This window comes from Thamnophis sirtalis, unplaced genomic scaffold, assembly GCF_051295495.1.
Source record: "Thamnophis sirtalis isolate CommonGarterSnake01/CBP01778 unplaced genomic scaffold, rThaSir2_p1.2 scaffold_5, whole genome shotgun sequence".
Taxonomy (NCBI): domain Eukaryota; kingdom Metazoa; phylum Chordata; class Lepidosauria; order Squamata; family Natricidae; genus Thamnophis; species Thamnophis sirtalis.
This window is the reverse complement of record NW_028261385.1, coordinates 37,381,071-37,405,825: the sequence shown is the minus strand read 5'-3', so window position 1 is coordinate 37,405,825 and position 24,755 is coordinate 37,381,071. Positions and strand designations below refer to the sequence as shown.

General features: G+C 38.7%; 1 protein-coding gene across 2 annotated transcripts; it reads left to right on the top strand.

Moving 5' to 3' along the window:
• The first annotated feature begins 284 nt into the window (after positions 1-284).
• On the top strand, positions 285-24,053 carry GTF2H2 (general transcription factor IIH subunit 2). Of its 2 annotated transcripts, none has more exons than XM_087715671.1 (16): positions 285-385; positions 1,346-1,421; positions 1,531-1,608; positions 3,935-3,971; positions 4,622-4,708; positions 5,488-5,538; positions 6,743-6,797; positions 7,018-7,123; positions 7,808-7,898; positions 8,063-8,150; positions 10,619-10,726; positions 11,098-11,161; positions 11,743-11,846; positions 21,360-21,462; positions 21,971-22,010; positions 22,312-24,053. In XM_087715671.1, the coding sequence occupies exons 2-16, from the start codon at positions 1,366-1,368 to the stop codon at positions 22,423-22,425; spliced, it is 1,182 nt and encodes a 393-aa protein (XP_087571797.1). In that variant the 5' UTR covers positions 285-385; positions 1,346-1,365; the 3' UTR covers positions 22,426-24,053. The 2 variants fall into 2 exon arrangements, with proteins under 2 accessions (XP_087571797.1, XP_087571796.1); XM_087715670.1 differs by having other exon boundaries at positions 311-449.
• The last annotated feature ends 702 nt before the right edge of the window (positions 24,054-24,755 follow it).

Sequence of the window (24,755 nt, the reverse complement as noted above, 5' to 3'; positions counted from 1 at the left end):
CTGCGTTTATGTTTATACTGGTACCTGGTTTTTTTACATATTTGACTATAAATAAATAAACAAACAAACAAATAAATAAATAAATAAAGTCCCCTTTCAACGATGAAGCCTCTCTAAGCCATTACCTAATAACAAGAATAATATTTATTCTGCATCTATGGTGTTCTCCCCCCCTTCCCCCGCCCGATATCGAGCTTTTTCTTCGGCGGAACTATGCTACACCGCTTTCGCGTTGCGACCGGAGTGTTTAAAGAAGGGAACGGAATCAGAGAGGAGGCGGTGTTTGGTTGGGTTGCTGCCGGTTCTTTCAGGGAAGTGGTGGGTGGGTGTACTTTTGTTTGTCTCCTCGTTTTTCCAAACAGATTTTTGACGAAGAAAAAAGAGGGTTGGTAAATCTCCCCCGTTCCGAGTTTTTTTTTTTTAAGTCTTTCTGTCAGCTGACAAACGCTGTGAGTGCGAAATGCTTTTCTGTTACGATTTCTTCCGCTGCTCCAGGATTTACATCGGACATGATAGAGGCTGGTTGTTCTTCGACTGTAGCAGTCAAAGTTTGGTCAAGTTTTGGTGTCGTGTTTTCGTGTTACTGTTTTCCGTTTCAGAAGTTCACCTTACAGCCCGCTGTCCGATTGTCATGTTTTTACCTCTCTGATCAATCATATTTTCAGATTACTGGCTATATATTCTTTATTATTTGCGTTATATTTTACCAACTTATCTGAATAAATAGATGTGTCAAAAAACGTATAACAAGTTACTCTAAGTTACATAAATGCCAAGGATATACTTGTAAAAAGTATTTTTGCCCTTATGTACACAGTAAAGATTTGGGACAACAGCTTAAAAATGTAGCTGAAGTTTATGATTATTCACAAATTGGTGCCTTTTATAGTTAATTAAATCAAATGTCCAAGATGTATAAGAATAGTGATGTTAACCTAAATGAATCAGAATGTTATTTTAGAAAACAAGGAAATGGGCTGATTTCCCACAGAAAGAATAGAAAAAGGATGTAGAAGTGCCTTGGAGTGGAGGGGAAATAATTACCATTAACAGGTTTGCAGAATTCTAAAGAAAGGGTATGAAAGCTGATGGTGAACTTTGTGGCCCCAATTAAGTCTTAACTGGATGTTTTTCATGTAGCAAATATACACTAAACTGTTTTTCAGAATTGAGGGGAACACAGTTACATAAATTGAGTCTGAACACAATTCAGGGATGTGATTATATTAGGTTTCTATCATTTCATGTATGCATTGTGTGTGAATATATGCATCTGTATGGCTACTAGTACAGTGTTTTAAAATCTTTTATTAGATTGTGATAATTATTTTTGTTACTTAACTAGGAAAACATTAACTCAAAGAAATGGATGATGAACCTGAAAGAACCAAACGGTGGGAAGGGGGTTATGAAAGAACATGGTAAGCTTGCTTTTTCAGCACTAAAGCTTCCCTCATTTTTAAAAAAATGTGGCATTCTGCTGTAAGTATATTACAGAATGTTTACTCTTTTTGTTTCTTTTGTTTGTAGGGAAGTTCTTAAAGAAGATGAATCTGGATCATTAAAAGCGAGTATAGAAGATATTCTCTTCAAGGCCAAGAGAAAAAGGTAAGCGTTTATTGAGCATGGTGTATAGTACATTATATTGATATAATTTTATAAGAAATGGGTAAATTTAAAGGTAATTAATTCAATTCCATTTGGATGTGGATATTCAGCTTTCCCTTGTTTGAAGTTATATTCAGTCAGATAAGTGAAATATAACACAGTTCTTATCCTTAGTGCTTTATTTTAAAATTCCAAAATATGCCCTAGTAATATTTGTTTATTTATTTAAATATTTTACTTCATTGTTCAGCTGAAAACACTGAGTGATTTTAAAATTAAGCAGGTACAATATTTAATGCTAATATTAAATAAGTAGTAAGTCACATGTCAAAAAGGAAAAAGAGATTTGGACTGAGAAGGTAAAAATGGAATTCAAGCAAACTTTGTAGATAGCATAATAATATAACAACCAGTTAAAATAACAACCAGTTAATATTAGTTAACAAATATTTGTGATTTGTTTAACAATTGTGACTCAAATGTCAGTTGAATGTGATAGGATGTGTATCTTAGTAAAAACAAAACTATAGATGTAATGTGATGTTCTTAAGATAAGATAGATAAAATAACTTTTATTGTCGTTTTTGTGTGAGCACACTGGCATATTAAAAATAAAATGCTCTCAAGAGAACGTATATATCTATCTAAATACATACATAATATACATATAGACATGGTACACACACACACACACACACACACAAACAAGTATACATATTAATCACTGTCCATTTTGAATACATAATGGAAAGAGGAAACTTGAGAGTTCACAAGGTTGATGCTGTATATTCTTGATTTCATTATAATTAAAAGTTAAGGTACAATTTATTTATACATTTTTATATAAATATAGTAGTACAAATAATGGAGCACAGCCTGATACAGTTATTCAATTTGTTTTTAGTATCATAAAAGTTTAACTATTCACATAAATTGTGTAATTAATTTTTTCCTGCAAATTAATTTTATAGATTTCTAGATTCTGCATCAACTCTTTAACGTTTATTTTTAACAATTTCTAATTTTGCTGTTCATTTGGTTTAGAATTCCAGTTTATTAAACCTTGTGTCTTTTCCTAGAATAGGAGGCTTTTCTCACAATAATTTATATGCCAAACACCAGGTACTAGATACTGAAATGTGTCTGGCCTTGAAGACTACTCAGAAGCTATAACTAGTTCAGAATGCTGTGGTGTGAGTAGGTATGGGTGCACATCAGTACAGCAATGTAATGTTATGTCATGAGATGCACTATTTTACCAGTATGCTTCAAGGAGCTTCTGGTCATCTATAAAGCCCTTCATAGTACTTGGGCTGGATATTTTCAAGATTGCTTCTCCAAATACCAGGAAAGCTTGGTATCCTCCAGATCCAATCACTTAAACAATGGCACTTTATAGGACCCAGAGGACATGCCTTCTCTGTTGCGATATGTGTCCTATAAAACAATATATAGCTTCTGAGATCTATGTGGCTCTCACCTTACCGATCTTTAGGAAGGAATATGTCCTGTGAATTACTTTTATACTATATAATGTTCTCCTAAGCACCATAAATGTAATATATCTGATTTGCCCCTTGGGTATGGTTGGTTTTTTATTATTTTAATCCTTTGTAAATTGCTCAGAATCATCAATAAGTAGGCAGCCTAAAAATAAAAAAACATAAATTTATAGCAATTAAATTATTTTTAATTAATTTAATTAAATTAACAAATAAGCAATTTTAAAAAGCCAGTAACTGAAACCTTAGGGCAGAATATGGTTGTTAGTATGTTAGGAGATGCGATTTCCCCATGGGCCTCAAGTACAGTTCCAAAGTGAAATGGATACTCTGTGAGGAGAAGGATAGGAAAATAAAGCTCTGTACTAATGATACCAGGAGGCAGTTTTATTAATTTCTGGTTCTAAGATATGAAGGCTGCCAGCAAATAGGCCTATTTTCTTATTAGTATTTAACTATTTAATTCACTGTTGCCAAGTTATTCTTACTAGACTGACAGTTTTTATTCTGTCAAGATGCCTCATTCAACTAGGTGCTACGCCACATAAGGCTTTTTTGGCCTACACTGCTTTGAATTGGAGCTGGAAGCTTGTGCAGTAATTTCAGAAGCATTATCCTACATGAGACTACTAACCCTGGTCTCATGCTATTTTGGACTAGTTAATATCCAAAGGTTACATAGAATGTGTTACAGTAATCCTGGTGAGTAATGATCAATGCATGAATTACATGGATTATACCTTGTACAAAATGAACAAAATGAAATATATAAGCAGCTTACCTACAGATCATGAACATTACAACAATTATTTCTTATTTTATAGAACTTTTGAACATCATGGACAAGTTCGACTTGGGATGGTACACTTTCATTTTCTCATTTTGCTTCAAATAAAATTGCTTAAATTAGACTTAGGTATTAAATGAAGTAGGATGAGGTGGATGATAGCTTCTTGCCTGGGTTTCGGTGTGGGAGGCTCAGTGATTAAGGTACCAGGCTAGAAGTCATGAGACTCTGAGTTCTAGTACTGTTTTAGGCATGAAAGTCACTTTGGGTAACTTTGGGCCAGTCACTCTTTCACTTCAATTCACCTCACAGGGTCGTTGTGGGAAAATAGGAGGAGGAGGGAGTATTAGGTATGTTCGCCACCTTATTTATAAAAAATAAAGGCAAGATAATAAATAAATGAACATATTATAAATCCATTTATTTTTAATTGTGGTAAATAATAAATTACTTGGACTAGTTCAAGTATATTTTATAATGTTTCAGGCAAAGAGATTAGGGTGAAACCTCAAAAAAATCTGATACCTGCAGTCTCTACAGTGGATCTTAAACAAGTGCACGTTTGCAATTTGTAATTCTACATTAAAGCAATGATAGATTATTTTTTTAACTACTATAAAAAAAACTTTGTCATTTTAGGTTAATTTGTATATAAAGGTAATATTTAATGCCATTTCTGATTACAATAATATAATATTCACTTTATATTTTTTAATCTTTGTAGATGCGCCATCTGTATGTCGTAGTAGATGGATCAAGAACAATGGAAGATCAAGATTTAAAGCCTAATAGATTAACATGCACCTTAAAGGTGATTATTTTTTAAATAATTCAAAAGTGCTCCAAATCTGCATAGCAAATATAATGTGGGATTTGTATAGGAGACCCAAATTCTTATTGTTGACCATACACCAGTGATCATTTCTTAATTTAATGAACTTGCACAATTATTCTAATAGAATAGTAGTAAATAACAAGATATCACTGGAAAAATGAACTATATAAATATAGTACATTGTTCACTATTGTTTTTCCTATTCTGTGAATATAAGACTCTACTTAATTTGGTATTGTTATATTAAAGTATTTATATTGTAGCAGTTTTCCATTATGTGAGTTATCGGTATGTATTAACCTGCTTTGTTTCAGTGAATTAGCATGCAATTTAATCCCAAACACATTAGCAACCTCTGATTTCATTGTGAATTAATCCCTATAAAATGTGTTCCAGAGTACAGGTAATTACAAACACATCAGTTCAATTTCAAGTCCTGCTAAACTCTTCATGTGTCAGAGTCAAAAGATTTACATAGATTCCACTTACAATTGTTTTTAACCAAATATGTGGGCTGTGCAGAACTGGGATCATCATTTTTGAAAAGAAACTGACCTTGAAGTATGCTTATTTACATAAATATAATGATCAGATTTCATAGTATTTTTGCTATTAACTCTAGATATATTTTTAAACCACTATAGTTGAGAAATTAGTTTGAAGAGCATTTTTCTAAAGAGATGCAAAGAATTCAATACATTTGTTCAATATAAAATAGTATTTGATACATTGTTTTAATGTTTCTCATTCTGTAGCTACTGGAATGTTTTGTTGAGGAATATTTTGATCAAAATCCTATAAGCCAGGTATGTGCACTGTTGAAAACAATAGTTTCACAGTTGTTGCTTAAATTTCATCTGTTTAAATATACAATTTCTCTTGAAATGTTGATGATAGTAATGTTATTTTGAAATTTGAAGTCCTGGAAAAAGATTTTAGTGTCTAAGCAATATTTTCGTTGTAGAAAAGTAGGATTAAAAACCAGCAGCATAACTTTCATTTCTGTTTTAGGAAATATCAAAGCGCCAGTGCATATTAACTACTAACTCTTTGTTATTGGGTAATAGCAGTAGACTTATATACCGCTTCATAGGCCTTTCAGGCCTCTCTAAGCGGTTTACAGAGAGTCAGCATATTGCCCCCAACAATCTGGGTCCTCATTTTACCCACCTCGGAAGGATGGAAGGCTGAGTCAACCCTGAGCCGGTGAGATTTGAACCGCTGACCTGCTGATCTAGCAGTAGCCTGCAGTGCTGCATTTAAGTAAGGCAGCATGAAATAGATAATGGAAGATAAAGGATTATATAGAATTTGAAATTATGTAGGGCAGGATGCTGCATGCATAGGACAGCCATTCCTGTAATCAATTTTTCTCCTTAATGTTTGGTAAGGTGGTAGCGATTAGTTAACCATCTGGAATTGCGGAAACAAGCATCCTTTCTTTTTTCCCAGTTGTCGCAAGTGGATTCTTGGCATGGTTTAGAATGAGTAAAGCCATAAATGTAATTAATCTTTATTTGTTTGGATTATAGAGAAAGAGCGCATGATAATCCTGAAACTCTAACTTTTAGAACTGTCATTTCCTTCACTCCCGGACTTCTGATTTCATCAGGCAGCATCCATCAAGCCTGTTTTGTAGCCAAATAAATTAGAAACTTTTAAAAAATAGTGGAGAGGGAGATCAATGATTCCTAGCATTCGGAAAGCTGCATTATCAGATTCCATGGTTTTACAGCACAATTAAGCAATAATGAACTCCTTTATGTAACTTAGTTAAGATACAGGCTACAAAATGTTTCCTAAAGCATTTTGCACCAGAAAATATTTTGCAATAACTGTTTTGACTAAGTCTTTTTCCCAGCAAAATCTGTGGTAACACAAAGAGAAGCAATAGGATTTATTTGCAGAGCTACCCTACCCTGTCTGTTATGTAAATATAGCCATATCTTTTCTGAGATATAATTTTCATTGCTCAATGAATCCTATTAATGGCAAACAAATTTCCTGCAGGTTGGCATCGTTGTAACTAAGAGTAAAAGAGCTGAAAAATTGACTGAACTTTCAGGTAGTGATTCTCTGTTTTCTCAGTTCTTATTTCTTCCTGAAATTGATACAAATATTTTTATATGTATTTGATCTTGTAAACATGTTCATTAAAATGCATTTTTAATTTTCTAAAGGCAGAGAGAATAACAGCCAAATACAATTCCTAAGGGAGTATTTTGCATAGCCTGGGAGTGAGCCAGGACACTAATATTTGATGACAGGTTAATTTCTTTTCATAGGGAATCCAAGGAAACATATAACGGCTCTGAAAAAAGCTGTAGATATGACCTGCCTAGGAGAGCCTTCTCTATATAATGCCTTAAACTTAGCCACCCAAACATTAAAGTAAGTATATGTTGGAAATGTAAGTGATTTTTAAATTTTTTATTTTAAAATAACAGTAAGCAATTGCATTAATTAAAAGAGCAAAAAATTGTAATGGCAATTTAATAATTTTTGAGTCTGAATACATATTTTTGTCTCATGCTCTGGTCCTTTTCTTGACTTGATTTCCACATAAAATCTTTTCAATTTCTTGTTCAATCTGAATAAATCTATGCCTTGCCTGCATGCCAAACTGGCTGCCTTAATTTGTTCTTTTAATCATTTTGAAATATAAGGATCCTAGAATGGCTTTTCCAATCCTGTTTCCTCTAGCTCTGTTGGATTTCAACATGCAGAAATCCTGGTAACTTTTGTTGCAGGAAGGTGTGTAGTCTTGCATGGTTTCTGAAATAAGTTAAGACTGTGTTAGAATAATAGCTTTATCAAATTGGCCTTCTTATTGATTTTGGAAAATTGTACAGTCTTTATTTTTTTTTTCATTTGTGTTCTTTGTCTTTTATTACAATCAAAGTAAACTTTGCATTTGTATATAGCCACACTTTTTCAATAGAAACCATTTAATAAAACAGATATTCATCTGTTTGCAATTGAAGCTTCAAACAGACTTGCATATTCAATATAATCATAAATATATTTGGAACTTGTTCTTGTAACTATTAGAAGTGAATATTTTATTGTCTTTAGGCACATGCCAGGACATACAAGCCGAGAAGTTTTAGTAATACTCAGCAGCCTAACAACATGTGATCCCTCAAATATATATGATCTAATAAAGGTACAGAATTTATTCTGTTTTATTATTTAATTGTCATATTGAGCTAGTTTGATAATTAAATAATTAATTTGGGTGTTATGAAATATTGGAAGTTTCTTTCCTTTTATAATTTTTTTTATTCTGATAGTGTGTGTTTTTTTATTTTGTCTTTTTTTCATCCAAAGTTCTTAAAATCAGCTAAGATCAGAGTGTCTGTTATTGGTCTTTCTGCTGAAGTTCGAGTATGCACTGTGCTTGCCAGAGAAACTGGTGGTATGTATATTTATATACATAAAATGAATTCATAAATATGCATATGGATTTTTACCAAAGGAAGTGATGCACAAGGATCATAATTTTATAGAAAGTTTATATATATATATATATATATATATATATATATATATATATATATATATATATATATATATATATATATATATATATATATATATATATATATATATATATATATATATATATATATATATCAGTAAAAAAAATATTGGGTTTCTGTCTGGATGGTCTCTTGTGACGAGCCGAAGGACAGAGAATGGAAGTAGTGATCTTCCTCCCATATTTGGGCATACCAGGGGTTGTGACTTTAAATATATACCTTTCACCCTGGCTTGGCTGATAATGAGTCGAGCTCTGTAGCTCAGTGGTTAACACATCTGCCTAAGAGACAATACAGCACAGGCTCGATTCCCAGTAAGGGTATGGCTAGCTGACGAGAGCTAAATAGCTTGAAATAGATCTATACTAGTCTCCCTTTATTTATTTATCAGCACAAATATAACAAATGTAACAAAAAGGCAACAATAAAAAAATATTGGGTGTATATATATATATATATATATATATATATATATATATATATATATATATATATATATATATATATATATATATATATATATATATATATATATATATATATATATATATATATATATATATATATATATATATATATATATATATATATGTTTTCTGAGGTTTTCGCGGGTGTTAGTATGTAGGTCTCTAGTTGTTCGGGTTTTCTCCCGCGTAGAATTGGATATGTCTTTGCGACGTTTCGACGAAGTCACATTCGTCATCTTCAGGCTGCTGCTGACTACTTCAGGTTTGGTGTAATTAAGTGTAACTACTCCTGGAAACACCAAACCTGAAGTAGTCAGCAGCAGCCTGAAGATGACGAATGTGACTTCGTCGAAACGTCGCAAAGACATATCCAATTCTACGCGGGAGAAAACCCGAACAACTAGAGACCTATATATATATATATATATATATATATATATATATATATATATATATATATATATATATATATATATATATATATATATATATATATATATATATATATATATATTTATATTTATATTTATATTTATATTTATATTTATATTTATATTTATATTTATATTTATATTTATATTTATATTTATATTTATATTTAAAGTCACAACCCCTGGTATGCCCAATTATGGGAGGAAGCTAACTGCTTCCATTCTCTGTCCATCGGAGCTAACTGCTTCCATTCTCTGTCCATCGGTGCTAATACTATCTATATATCTATATCTATATCTATATCTATATCTATATCTATATCTACATCTATCTATCTATCTATCTATCTATCTCTCTCTCTCTCTCTCTCTCTCTCTCTCTCTCTCTCTCTCTCTCTCTCTCTCTATCTATCTATCTATCTATCTATCTATCTATCTATATTTAAAGTCACAACCCCTGGTATGCCCAAATATGGGAGGAAGGGGTTGAAATTGTTTTCAAACAATTGCCTTGCAGCAAATTTTAGATTATTGGTGTATTTTCTTTTTTAATAAGTCTGGGCAAAAGAATGGAGTTAGCAGAGTGTTTTAATGGCTAGATGCCCTTCCTGTCGTCAATGCAGACTTTTGTTCAGCAGATGTATTTTCAGTGTGCCCAGAGAGAGAAATATCTGCCTCTACCTAGGATTGAACTCTCAGCCTCCTGATTGTGAGGCGAGAGTTCCACCTCTAGGCCACCGCACCACTCCTATTTTCTGTTTTAATAACACAAGAAAATAAATTAGGAGCATATGGTAACTTAAATAAAGTGAAAAAGAAGGTGAAAATTCCTTTCTTATAAATTGTGTATCTGGCAATCAGAATTGACCAGACCTTTCTGACCCTTAGATTGCAATAGATTTTGATCTAAGTATTTTATTCAAAATTAAATTATTACAATTGTTACATTGCAATATGTGCAATGTAATGTAATCAATGTTTCACTAATGTTTTTTTAAATCAGCTTTACAAAAATGCAAAGTTAAGTGCGTAAGTGGTTTCACTATTCATGCTATGTACTGTTCTCTATGCATGGGCTGGACCGGACTTCCCAATCCCCGGTTCCTGACCTGGTACCAGGCTGCGGCCCATTGGGAACTGGGCCAGGCAAGTGGTGGGTAAACGTGGAAAGCTCGATTTGCGCATGTGTGAGATTAGGTTGCGTACACAAACCATCCCTCTCCCAGCCACTGCCACTGCTGGTCTGTGGAGCCTGGAAGCTTGGGGATTGCTGGCCTAGACCAAAAAAGATAACGATACCTTTTTAGAGAACTTCTTTACTTATGAAGAGTCATTTTTTAAGTCTTCAGGACGCTTTTCATTCTTCCCACACAATCAAGCAGCCACCTTTTGATACATATGCTGTCAGTGGTTGCAACTTCTATTGTATTATTTTCTATATGGCAGGAACGTACCATGTCATTTTAGACGAAAGCCATTATAAGGAACTCCTGATGCATCATGTCAGTCCACCACCAGCCAGTTCTAATTCTGAAAGTTCTCTTATTCGAATGGGTAAGATTTTCTTACTTTTAACAGAACACATAGCATTTCTGTAAATGTTCTATGCATTTCTTTTTATTTCTTTTTATTCCATTCTTTAAACATGAGAAATGCAGGTCATTCTATGGACACCAAGTCTTTTTTGTTTCTAGGTTCAGCATGCAATCTCTTAATAGTAGCTCTTTTTACCATATGTAATGTGTGATCATGTGCACCAAGGATAGTCCTTTTGTTAGGAAATAGCTGTGCTGAAAGAAGTTGCATGCTGGTGTTCATTGAGAATTTGCACAGATTGGAATGTTTTTGGATATTATGTCCCATATCTTGCCTGAATGAAAACTTTGACAACATCAAACTTTCTAAGTATTTTTTTTCTTACATAGGCTTTCCTCAGCACACAATTGCACTAATGGCTGACCAGGATGCAAAACCATCTTTTAGCATGGCGTAAGTAATATGTGATTGTGTATTACATATTGCATTTCATAGGGTACAATCTTAAGGTATGTCTGATCATTCAGTAGCTTGTGATACTTTTTCTATATCTTCTCTGTAAATGTAGGCAAACTTAGTCTTGCTTTTTCACCCACCAGAAATAAGGGGTGATGCATTGAAAACTACAAATACATTTTTGATGCAATCCTTTTCTTCATATTTTAAATTTTTAATCAAAATTAGCTTTCACCAACACCTCCTTTTGTTCATTCTAAAAGTATTAACTGATCTTTTTAGATGTACTAATTGCCAATAATTCAGTTGCTATTTTGTAAGTGAAAATAATGCTGATACATTTTTAGCATTTTATCCATTGTAGGACATTAACTTTTTCTCTATAAAATGTAGTATAATTGCTGGAAAAATACATTATAAAATAGAAGCATTTAATAGTCATGATTTCTTTGATGTATGGCAATTTCTGTAAGAATTAATCATAATATTACTTGTAGAAGCTTAACATTTTTAATTTTGTTTAAATAATTGAAGCTCACTTAGTACAAGTATTCAGGAAGCAATATATTTCTATACAGGCATCTGGAAAACAGCAATGATCCAGGCCTTACACTAGGAGGATATTTCTGTCCTCAGTGTAGAGCCAAATATTGTGAACTCCCTGTGGAATGCAAAGTGTGTGGTGAGTATCAGGACATTTATACTTGTCTACCATAAATGGAGCATATTCTCCTTTTTCATTCTTATAGTTGAAAACAAGAAGGGACAAAACCTGGTTCCCACAAAGTAGTTACAGCATTTCTACTATGATTAAATGACACTTCCTCCATCTTTCATAAATGATCTATATTTCATTTGCTTCAATTGTGTCACATTCCCTATAAAATTGTACCTTTAAGCTGTTACATCAGTCCCAAGTAGGCTGCTATTATTGTGACTTACTTAGCAATTTAAAAATCCAACTCAAATATAGTTAATCTACTGGAGTCTGAACAGTGGTTAAAGATTTGTTGCAGTTTAAGATAGAAGAAATTTTATAGAATGAATGCAAAATAGTTTCAAGTAAGCTATAATTAGAAGTACTACTACTATTACAACCAATTAACAGTGTGGAACTGATTAAAGTTTTCTCCTGTACTTAAAATTGCAGTTAGTTTATCTGATGTGTCATTAATGAGTATCTATTAATGCTTAAAGCATTCCTAGATTATTTTTTTGCAGTTTAGCTCATTGCTAGATTTGAATACAAGTATGTTTTGAGATAGCTGAATGAACTTTTATAGTTTTAGAATTATAATTTTATTGTCCTGCTTTTTATGGTCTGAGTTGAGATTATGACTTAATAGTAATACACATCTCTGGGAAGTATTTGAAATAATACTTTAAACTTGTTGCTGGTCTATTAAACAGATAGATTTACTTGAATAAGAAGTCCACATGCATTTGTATCTGCCATGCTTCATTAGAAATGTAATTCCATTCCTGTGTGCAGGACATTCCTAGTTGATAACACCTAAATGAATTAATTCTACAATTCACTAGGGCTGAAATTAGACTCAGATGTAACTCATGATAATTAATCACAGATGTTGGATTGGCTGTGGCTATTCTGTTAGGACTAGATTTCCGTATCCATATGCTCATTATGATACTTTTACTTCAACCCTTTTAGGAAATTAGAATAAGCTTAGTCTCCGAAGCGTGGGAGGAGTCACTTGTGGGTATTAACACAGCTGATTTGTCCAGAGGCTGAGGTAGATTTGAAGTCACTCCCTCTGCTTCGTCCTCGTGACTCCCCAGATTAACCTCAGTCTTCAACCCAGGAGGAGTAACTTTTTGACTCTCCAATTGGTCTCAGAGGTTTTTATTCCTTATATCTTGTTGTGTTTCTTCCATCTGTGATTCCTCCCACCTCTCTCCTAGCGTCTCTGTATTGTCTAAAGTTTTGTTTTTATGCACAAGCCGGGCTTGTTGCATTCATGGAGCCCCCAAACCGCTGGCCGGATAAAGCGGATGCTCCAGTCTGCGCGCCAGAGGGTCACGGATCAGTCCTAGAGATTTGGGGCGAGTGGATCTGTCGGAGCCGGCTCGGCATTGCACCGCATGGTCACAGTCGCCATTTTGCGAAGAGGCGGCCATCTTGGGACGCACATGGAGTGGCTCAAGGATCGGCACGCTCATTTCCAGCCGCCGCAAGGGCCCAGAACCACCACCAGGAAAGAGGAAACCACTCTTCGGGCCTGTGCTCCACCGGTAATCCGGGGAGGGCCCTTTGATCGGCGGTGGGCTGGCTTATTCGAGCCGCAGACCGGCGTCGAGGCAGCAGATCGCACAGGTCCGAAGGAGCTCTGGACCACGCGCAGGAGCCAAGCCGGTTGAGCAGAGAGCAGGTGGGAAGGCAACGTAAGTAAAGCAACGTATCCCTGCTTCTGTCTCCAGCCCAGTCTTCAGGACATTGAGGAGACCCCTTTGGCCGCAGAACAAGGGATTCTTCCAGGCCATGCTTGACTCCTCAGTCTGCTGAGCCTCCCAGCCTCTCTCATGCTTACCCAGAGCTTTCTGAGGATTTTCAAAGTGTGATTGCCCGGGCCATTGCTCAGGGCATCTCATCAGGCATGCAAAATCAATTTCAATCCTCTAGAAAAAATTCTTCCCATGGGACCCCACGAAGTCATCCAGATCAACCCCAATTTTCTACAGCTACAGAACGCAGATCGGATTCCCCCTCCACAGCTAGTGAGGGGGTCAGGGTTAAAAGAAGAGGGGCAGAAGGATGTAGCCTTCTCTGAGGATGAGGATTCCCAGGTTCCTGAGGCTCCTCCTATTGCAGGCTTGTTTCCGCCCACCTTGTTTGGTTCCCTTCTTCACAAGGCCAGGGCTACTGCAGACCTGGATTCCACTCCAGCTCCTCCTCAAACAGCTACACCTTCTACCTCCAGTGGGGGGACCAAGAAGGATCCTTTTTATAAACCACAAGTTGAAAAAGAGGAGATTCCTACACCTGATCTATTTATGGAGGTGCTCAAATCTCAATGGGCAAAACCCGGCACCTTTCCCACTCCAGGCAGTAATGATCGCAGATTTTATAATCTTAACAGCCTTTGCTCAAGCACTGCAGGTTCCATCCATAGGTGTTCAGTGGCTGGCCTGGCTTCTGCCTCTGTAGTGGTTACCAATGACATTCCTAACTGTCTCAAAGCAGAGGATAAGAAAGCGGAAATGGTCCTGCGCAAGACTTTTCAGGCCGTAACATGGGCGACACTGTTCCCTCTAAGGTGCGCGGCCGCGCGGCCGCGCACATGGCAAGAAACCCCCGCGCAGAGGTTTCTAACTCCCGCGCAGAGGTTTCTTTCAAAGCAAACGTGGGGGAGTCCTTTGCAGGCGGCTAGAACTGGCCGCCCGCAAAGGACCTTCCCAAACTTGTTTCAGCGGCAGCTCTCAGCCTGGCGGCAGCGTCACTCAGACTGTGGAAGGAGGGGGAGGAGGAGGGAACTAAAGAGAGCTTTTACCGAGTCTGCGCCCCACAGCCAGGACTGTCCTTGCGCCCCTCAAGCCGCGTTTCTTCCCCGCAAAGCCCTTCGGGCAACCCGAGAGTTCCGCTTGACGCCAGAAGGGCTTTGCAGGAAGAAACGCGGCGTTTCTTCCTGCAAAGCCCTTCTGGCGCCAAAAGGAACTCTCGGGTTGCCCGAAGGGCTTTGCGGGGAAGAAACGCGGCTTGAGGCGCCAGGACGGTCCTGGCTGTGGGGCGCAGACTCGGTAAAAGCCTCTCTTTGGTTCCCTCCTCCTCCTCCTCCTCCTCCTCCTCCTCCTTCTTTCTGGACCCCCTTCCTCAAAGATTTGGTACCAAAGCAATGGCGGTGAGGAAGTTGTGTCTTTTGGATTTTGCACTGTTGTCTTTTCAATGGTTCTCAGACTGGTTGAACCTTTAGCAGCTGGGGTGATATTCTTTACTGTTAAGGTTACAATTGGATGTGTTGGACAAATCTTAAAAGATGAAACTTTTATTAAAACGTTTGACTTAACTAAAAACGTCTTCCTTTTTCTTCTTCTTAAATATGATTTATTTATTTATTTTTACTTCAGAAGTTTGATGACCATTGTACAAACTAATCCAACCTAAATGTAGAGGAGGAGAAGAAGGGGGGGGGATTTAAAAAGAGCAGAGGAAAAAGAAAAGAAAGCATGAAGAAAACATAAAGAAAGGGATGGGAGGGAGGGAAGGAAGGAAGGCACTTTATGTTGAAACAGAAAATATTATATAAGGAAGAAAATGGAAATAACTTAGGAAGGAAGGAAGGAAGGAAGGAATTGCACTTAATATTGAAGGAAAAGAGAATGAAGGAAAAAGTATTGGAAGGATTGAAAGAAGGAAGGAGGAACAAAGAATTACACTTAATATTGAAATGGAAAAGAAAATATAATGAATGAAAGAAGAAGTATAGGAAGGGAAGGAAGGAAGAAAGAAAGAAACAAAGACTGTTGAAACAGAAAAGATAATATAAGGAAGAAAATGGAAAGACGTATAGGAAGGAAGGAAGGAAAAAAGGAAGACAATGTTGAAATGGAAAAGAATATAAGGAAGAAAATGGAAAAAAGTATAGGAAGAAAGGAAGAAATGTACTTAATATTGAAACAGACAAGGGAATGAAGGAAAAAATATTGGAAGGATTGAAAGAAGGAAGAAAGAATGGAAGGAACAAAGACAATGTTGAAATGGAAAAGAATATAAGGGAAAAAATGGAAAAATGTTAGGAAGGAAGAATTACACTTAATATTGAAACAGTTGAATATAATGAAGGAAAAGGAAACAGGAATAAGGGAGGGACAGAGGACTTCAGCTCCCAGAATTTCCCTGGCTGAAGAATTCTGGGAACTGAAGTCCACCCCTCGTAAAGTGACCAAGGCTGGGAAAAGAATCCACACTAGTAGGGACAATGCAAGCTATGCTTCACCCCGTCAGTCCATCTTAGCGTGCAAGAAAGACATCAGACAACGCCATAGTTGCTATGGTAGCATTTGGCTATGCGCAGCGATGCTCTCCTGGTCTTTATGGGTGGGAGGGGGGCAGTTGAGCTATGATGCTAATCCCCTCGTGGGAACACAGAGGGTGGGAGAAGAGAACCAAAGAACTTCAAACTCCAAGGTTCTGGAGTGGAGAATAAGGGGATCAACTTTGTCTAAATGATATTGACATATAAAGAACGGTTGTAGGAACTGGGTATGTCCAGTTTGATGAAAAGAAGGACTAGGGGAGACATGATAGCAGTCTTCCAATATCTCAGGGCCCAGGGTTGCTCCAAAGAAGAGGGAGTCAAACTATTCTCCAAGGCACCTGAAGGCTGGACAAGAAGCAATGGATGGAAACTAATCAAGGAGAGAAGCAACCTAGAACTAAGGATAAATTTCCTGACAGTGAGAACAATTAACCAATGGACCAACTTGCCTCCAGAAGTTGGGAATGCTCCAACACTGGAAGTTTTAAAGAAGATTTTGGATAACCGTTTGTCTTAAGTAGTGTAGGGTTTCCTGCCTAGGCAGGGGGTTGGACTAGAAGACCTCCAAGGTCCCTTCCAATTCTATTTCTATTGTATTCTCTATATTCTATTCTTTCTCTGTTCTATTCTAATCTCTTCTGAACTAAATGTTTATCTAGAACTCAAATAAATAGCTGCTTTTTGGTTTTATTTTTTTAAATATTTATCAGTCTCTCTTTTATTCCATACTTCTGGTTGAAAGACTATTCTATGTCATGCTAAACAAATGCATATTCTAGTGGCGGCGGGAGCTCGTTGGCATCTTCAGCAGCAGCCCTGCCTCCTGTGAAAAAACCGAAGATGGAGCAGATCCACGCAGATGACGTTGCTGCAACATGACTGGAGGAGGAATTCTGGGAGTTGAAGTCCACAAGGCTTAAAGCTGTCAGGTTTGAAGACCCCTGGGGTTTTTTTCCTAAAGGGCTAGGGGTGCGAGGGTCTTGTAACTTGACAGCTTTAAGACTTGCACGCTTCAATGCCAGAGTTTCTGAGCCAACATTTTGGTTGCTAAGCAGGACCGTTGTTAAGTGATACTGATATTATATAACACTTTTAATTAAGCGGGTACCTTGAATAAACATAACTTTGAGTTTCAAATAATACTGATTTCGTTGTTGTCTTAGGTGACATCTGTGAAAAAAATTCAGGTGCTCAGGCATGAAAATGTGCCGCTCAAACACTATACTTTTCCGCTCACACTGAAAAAAAATTAGAGGGAACATTGATGGGCGATCAGGACAGCGATTGCTGCTTCCTTTTTTAACAGATCCACTCTGCTTTGGCTGGAGCGCTTCGGGATAGTACCTCCGCTTCTGACGAGCGGCTACTGCAGGACATCAAGAAGCTGATGGCAGCCAGTCAGTTTTCGACTGACACCACGCTGGATGCGGTCAAGTTTTCTTCCAGGGCCTTGTCCTCCTCAGTGGCTTCCAGGCAACTCCTCTGGCTACGCAACTGGTAGGCAGAATCGCGGGCAAAGTGGCACATGGCAGGGATGGAATACACGGGAGACAAGCTGTTTGGTGCATCCCTTGACCCTATCCTGATCGAGGATAAGAATAAGCGCAAGGTCTTCTCGTCCACGACCAAGCGCTCTGACCAGCGCCGCGCGCCCTACCGCAGGAGGTCTTCATATCAACCTCCTGAACAGGATTTTCAACAGCCGAGGTACTCTGCTCCCAGATATCCCAGGCAGGGGGATGGGAATTTTTTTAGGGACAGATACAAGTAAACAGTCCAGTAGACATCCCTTTTGAGGGGAGGGGGTGGCCATCCCTTCCGCAGAAACAAGTGATTCAGGGTCAGATCACCCGATAGGCATCCGCCTTAACTTGTTTGCAGATTGCTGGAAGCACATGACTACTGATGCTTGGGTTCTTCACACAGTTGAGTTTGGGTTATTGTTAGAGTTTCGTTCCCACCCCCTGAATAGGTTCCATCTCTTCCCTTCCTCCAGGAATCCAGATAAACGTTCCCTTATGCGCAAGGCCATTTGGCACTTGCTTGACATCAGGGCAGTGGAATTGGTTCTGGAAACAGAGAAGGGTCTAGGATTTTATTCCAACTTGTTCGTAGTCCCCAAGAGTTCCGGTGGGTGGAGGACCATCCTAGATTTAAAATTGTTAAATTCCAAACTGGTTTACCGAGAGTTTAAGATGACTTCTCTCAAGTCCATTTTGGAGGGCATCAGGCAGGGTGATTTTTAGCCTCCATCGACCTCATGGAGGCCTACCTTCATATTATGATCACCCCGCCCCATTGCAAATTTCTCAGATTCGCCTATGAGGAGGTGCACTACCAATACAGGGCTCTCCCATTTGGTTTGGCATCTGCCCCTCAAACCTTCACCAAAGTGTTAGCCGTAGCTGCAGGTCACCTTAGATCCTTCCCTGTCCGGCTACATTGTTACCTTGATGACATCCTCGTCCTGGCCAGTTCAGCAGGGCTGAGAGGGATTTGAATCTTACCATTGACACTTTGTGCTCCCTGGGGTTCTGGATTAATCTAGATAAGAGCCATCTGACCCCTACCACTAGACTCCAGCATTTAGGGGCCATCATTGACTTGGTGGCATGTGAGGTGTTTTTGTCACAGGAGCGTAGGGACAGTATTTTGGAGTTGATCTGGGAAATACGCAAGACACGTTCCTTTCCCGTAGTCCTTTTCTCCAGGCTCCTGGGCAAGTTCATCTCCTGCATCGGGATAGTGCCTTGGGCTTGCCTTCATGCCAGAGAACTACAGTGGTTCCTGCTGCCGCACCAGAGAGATGGGACATGCAATACCATCTTCAAGGTTCTGGTCCCACCCCAGGTGTTTCTCTCCTTCCGTTGGTGGACGTCCTCAGCTCTGACCAGGGGTTCCCTCTTCAGGGAGCCGGACAGATTGGTCCTGACCACAGACGCGAGTCTGTTCGGATGGGGGGGCACACCTGCAATCCCAGATAGCGCAGGGCAGGTGGACCCCCACGGATTTGCAGATGAACATCAACTGGCTGGAGCTCAGGGCAATTTATCTGGTGCTTCGGTACTTCAAGGAAGCGGTAGTCGGTAAGCACATCCTGGTTTTGACGGACAACATGGCGACCTAGGCCCATGTAAACAAGCAGGAAGGTATGCACTCCTTAGCACTACGCAACGAAGCAGTCCGACTGGGCAACTGGGCGGAACAGAACCTCCTATCAATTTGGGTGGAACTACATCTCTGGGGTGGACAACCGCAGGCGGATTGGCTCAGCAGGGAGACGGTGGACCACGGGGAGTGGCAGTTACATCCCAGCATCTTCGAGCAGATCTGTCAGTGGTTCAGTCGGCCGACTGTGGATCTCTTTGCCATTCCATCGAATGTCCAAGTTCTGATATTCATCTTGCGGTTCCCAGCTCGGGGAGCAGTAGATGTCAACGCTCTTCACTGCAGATGGACGTCTAGACTCCTTTATTCCTTTCCCCCACTTCCTCTCCTTCCCGGGATTCTGCGGAATCTAGTGATAGAGGGGGCAGAATTGGTTCTGGTAGCACCCCATTGGCCATGACGGCCATGGTTCGCGGACCTGGTGGACCACCCGGTCTGATCTCATTGCAGGATTCCCAGGGGGGTAGTAGCCCTGTACCAGGAGAGTCTGGAGCATCCGGATCTGGAATGGCTCCAGCTAACCGCTTGGCGCTTGAGCGGAAGCAACTGAGGGAGGCCCAGTTCCCAGCCAGGGTGATCAGGATCATCGAGGCTTCCTGACGGAAGTCGACCACGCACATTTATGATGCAACCTGGAGTTCCTTCATAAGCTGGTGCGGGGCAGCCCAGGTAGACCTGGCCTCAGCTTCAGCGCCGCAGTTATTGGAATTCCTCCAGGACGATTTAGAAGAAGGGTCTGGTTCTTAATACTCTCAGGAGACAGGTGTCAGCCTTAGCAACAGTCATTGAGGAGGTGGGATCTAGATCCCTCTCCCAACATCCCATGATAAAGAGATTCCTCAGAGGCACGGATAAGCTTTGACCTCCGGTCATCCACAGGTTTCCTACCTGGGATCGGTACCCTTCGAGCCTCTGAAGGAGTATCCTTTCAGTTCCTGACCCTCAAGATGGTGTTATTAGTGGCCATCACCTCGGCCAGGCAGGTGTCTGAGATCAAGACCTTATCTACCAGAGCAGACTTATGCACCTTCCATGATAACAGGGTGGTCCTCAGGTTAGACCCCGCTTTTCTGCCCAAGGTCAACACCCCTTTCTATAGGGCTCAGGAGTTGGTGCTTCCGGACTTCTGTCCGACACCTACTAGAGATAGGGAACTGTCCTGTCACAGCCTGGACGTCCGTAGGATCCTGCGCATCTACCTCAGGCGCACGGCTGCTTTCAGGAGATCAGAGGCGCTCCTTCCAACCTTCTTCTAGGGGGGCAAAGGTCTCACCCGCTACCATGAGGGCATCACAGTGCACTCTACTAGGAGTGCAGCCACTTCTGCAGCCTGGACCACCCAGGCACCCATTGGAGATATATGCAGGGCGGCCGCTTGGACTTCTCCCTCCCCTCTTATTAAGCACTACCGGCTGGATGCCTCTGCATCTACGGAGGCATCCTTTGGGAGGAGGGTTCTCCAGGGTGTTTTGGACACTCGGGGGTCTCAGGCCCAATAATCCCTCCCATGGACATCTAGCTTTGGTATGTCCCACATGTGACTCTTCCCATGCCTCGCTTCGGAGACTGTCAGTTGGTCTTACCTGAACTTCATGTCTAGAAGCGGTCGTGGGAGGAGTCACTTCCCGCCCATACTGTGCGCAGCTGCGCATGGAGGGCCTGAGAAAGCTTAGAAAGTTTGATCAGTCAGGTCTTGGGGGAGGGAGTTGTTGTCCCTTGTTCTTGTTCCCTCCCCTCCCATGCTCTTCTTGGACTGGAACATCGGTTAATCTGGGAAGTCACAAGGACGAAGCAGAGGGAGTGGCTTCAAATCTGAAGACTGAGGCCTCAGTCTCCAGGCAAATAGGCCGTGTTAATACCCACATGTGACTCCTCCCACGACCGCTTCTTGTCATGCATTTCAGGTAAGACCAACTGACATTCACTTTCAATGTTACATGGCTAAAAATAAATGTGAAACTTTTATATACTGGACGTACTATTTTGGAATGAAGAACAGAGGTTTGAAAATTAACAGAACCTATTTTATGCAGGGCTTACACTAGTGTCTGCACCACATCTGGCTCGATCATACCATCACCTATTTCCTTTGGATGCCTTTGAGGAAGTTCCAGTGGAACAGTATATGGGGGAAAAGTATGTAAAAAATACTTAGGATTGTCAATCCAAAATTCCAGCAATTTGTTTTGCAGCTAACTGGTATATCCTTTCATGTTTCTAGTTAAGTGTTTGACTAGCCCATAGTCTAAAATACCACATATTCATTACTAAGTAAATATTTCCAAATTATTATTTTTTAGTTTATGAAAAGATTTCTTTTGATTCTTCATTTATTACTTACTGTTTCTAGAGTAATTTAAGGTTTGAGGCAGAATTCCAACTTTTTGGTACACAAAGGAGGGCCTTTTCCTACCTTCATCTCAGGCAAATGAATACTATTCCTTGGACAGTGTGAATCCCTAAAGAAAACTGTGTTAAAGGTTTATTTATGGAAACCATTGTATTCTATTTGTTTATTTTAAATAAAGGAATTATATGGCATTTACAGTGCCACCACCAATGTTCTTCTAATTCTGGTAATAAATTGGAACAAAAAGATTAATACACATTTCCTAATAGAACTTTGCAAATATTTTTTAAACAGGTATTGTCAGGGATGTCAGGGAGAAATCAGAGATCATCATGTAAGTATTCATTAAATTTAAATTGTAAACAATTTCATATTTTATGTCCATGAAAATAAGTTTTAGAAACATCTTCATATACATATTACATTAGATTCTGGGCCTTGAAAATAATTATTTTTGGTCTTGACTTCAGAATATGCCAGCTTTCATTGCAGTGTAATAAAATTATTGCTTATATTAATAAGGTATTATCATTTGCTTAGCAAAATTTTAAAAAGTATATGAGGACATTACTATCTTATTAACAATGTGATGATGTGCCAAGATGTAACTTTTAACTTTCATTTTCCCTCCTCAGGTCTACATTTGTAAAGTATGTCATAGTGCATTTTGTGTTGAATGTGATCTTTTTGCTCATGATACCTTGCACTGCTGTCCAGGTTGCATTCACAGCCATCCTGGTCCTCCCTGAATTTGATGCCTCTGATTAAATATTACTTCTTGTACATTATTTTGAGCAGAGAATCCTCACCAGTTATTGAACATCGTCAATAAATTAAGTTAAAGAGAAAGATAAGGAAGGTGACTCAGCTGGAGGCATATCTAAATATGAATTTGCACACCCATTCTATGATGTATTTAATGGAGACATAATTCTATGTGTTACATGTATTTGTGTTTGCTAATGTTCTTTTGTAATAATATGGAATAATGTGCCAAATATATCCTGAAAGTATTAAACTGGATGTGTGCACTTAAAATATGAATCTTATTTATATACTGCTTTTTTAAAATTATAAAATCTGACAAATGGAAATACTTAATGGCATTTATTTTTATGTACCTGTGTATTATGTTTATGGGGTGCGGTGGCTCAGTGGCTAAGATGCTGAGCTTGCCGATCACAAGGTTGACAGTTCAGCAGTTCGAATCCCTAGCGCCGCATAACGGAGTGAGCTGCCGTTACTTGGTCTGCCTTCTACCAACCTAGCAGTTTGAAAGCACATTAAAAAATGGAAGTAGAACAATAGGGACCACTTCAATGGGAAGGTAACAGTGCTCTGTGCGCCTTTGGCGTTTAGTCATGACCATGAAGACATCTTCGGTTAGCGCTGGCTCCTCGGCTTAGAAATGGAAATGAGCACCACCCCTAGAGCTGGAAATGACTAGCACGCATGTGCAGGGGAACATTTACCTTTATATTATGTCTGGATTTACAGAACATGAAGCTTCTTTTCTGTGATAGCCCGCTGTGTATCTTAGCTTCCTTTGTTCCATTAAGTGTAGGGAAAAGTTGAGATTGATTCCAGATAATTAGTGTGCTTCCATGTCAATAATTTTAAAGTACTATGTATTTTACTATGACATTGTTTACAATTTAAAGATGAAAAGTTACAAATGTCCAACTCTTCTTTAGCTTCTAAGCAGAAGAGAAAGCTACCCTCTATAAGCGTAAGATATATTTAAAGTGATTTTACTATGCAGAATCTTTTATTAGAGATGTGATTGTAATTAGTGAGACTGGGAATATAATTTTAAAAATTACTCCTAAATCTGTTAACAAGTTCTGCTATTGAGTAAAGGTTGACTCTCCAATGACATCCAAAGCAACTCATGATGATACTAAAATGACAGACGTGATTATGTAATTATTATGTATAATGTGAACTCAAGGTGAATGTACTTAATAATCCTGCCTCTTTATTTTCCCTACAATAACCCTGTTGGGCTGAGAGAAAGTTACTGGCCCTAAAGCAGGTCTAGAACTCATAGTCTCCTAGGTTCTAAGGCAGCACCTTAATTACTACACCAAACCTGTCTCTCATGAAAATTATGTATTTATATATTTACATCGAACATCTGGCTTAAGTATGTAAATTGAGGGAGGCAGTTGCATTATTACATTTCTGCAAATGTGTATTAATTTGCTCCTCTACCTGCAGACACTATTGTTGCTTTGTTTTAATCATTCCTTTAGCTATAGTTTTAGCAGCAAGGCAGATGATTATTTGCAGAAATGTGTCCTCTAATGTTTTTATTGTAATTTATCTAATTATATGTTCTGAATATAAAGAATAAAACTTAAATATGTCTTCTTTTCATTTGGCATATCCGAGTATGCTGCCAGTCACTGTTAAAATCCTGGCTTTTATTTTCCGAGTACATAAGTAGTTTCCAGCTCCAGTGATTTAGCAATAAATAAATCAGGCGGGATATTATCGTTGATACTTTCAATAAATATTGGGAGACTTAAGAGTCTCCCAAAAGGGTTTACTCTTACCCACCCAGGACTTAATGAAGGTCATTCACCAGAATGACCAGACTGTCCTGAGCTGAATCCCAACTGAAAAGGATCTAGATTAGGGTTTTTGAAACAGCGCTCCAAGGAACTTAGGGTTTCACAAAGACTTAAACAGGTTCCACAGCTATAAGGGGAGGAAGAAACGAAGAAGAAAAAACTAAGAACATTCCTGTCCACTTCAGTGCTACTCTTCCCCTCTCACTTGCCTCAGCACTAGCTTTTGGGAGATAACTGGCTGTCTTTCCCACACCATATGCATGCATACAAAACTTGATTCTCTGCCTGCCACCAAATTCTGACACACATTCCTAACTGCATAAGAGCAATTGCAGGATCTGTCTTCACTTTCCACATTGTAAACTTTGTGTCTATGAGTTTATAAGTCCCCAAGAGGCCCATTTGATTATTATACTTGACATTTTGTGCACATCTATTTAGGTGTAAGGCTTATTGAGCTGTGTGGGAAATTTAGCGAGATTTGCAAAGACGAGAGGAAGATG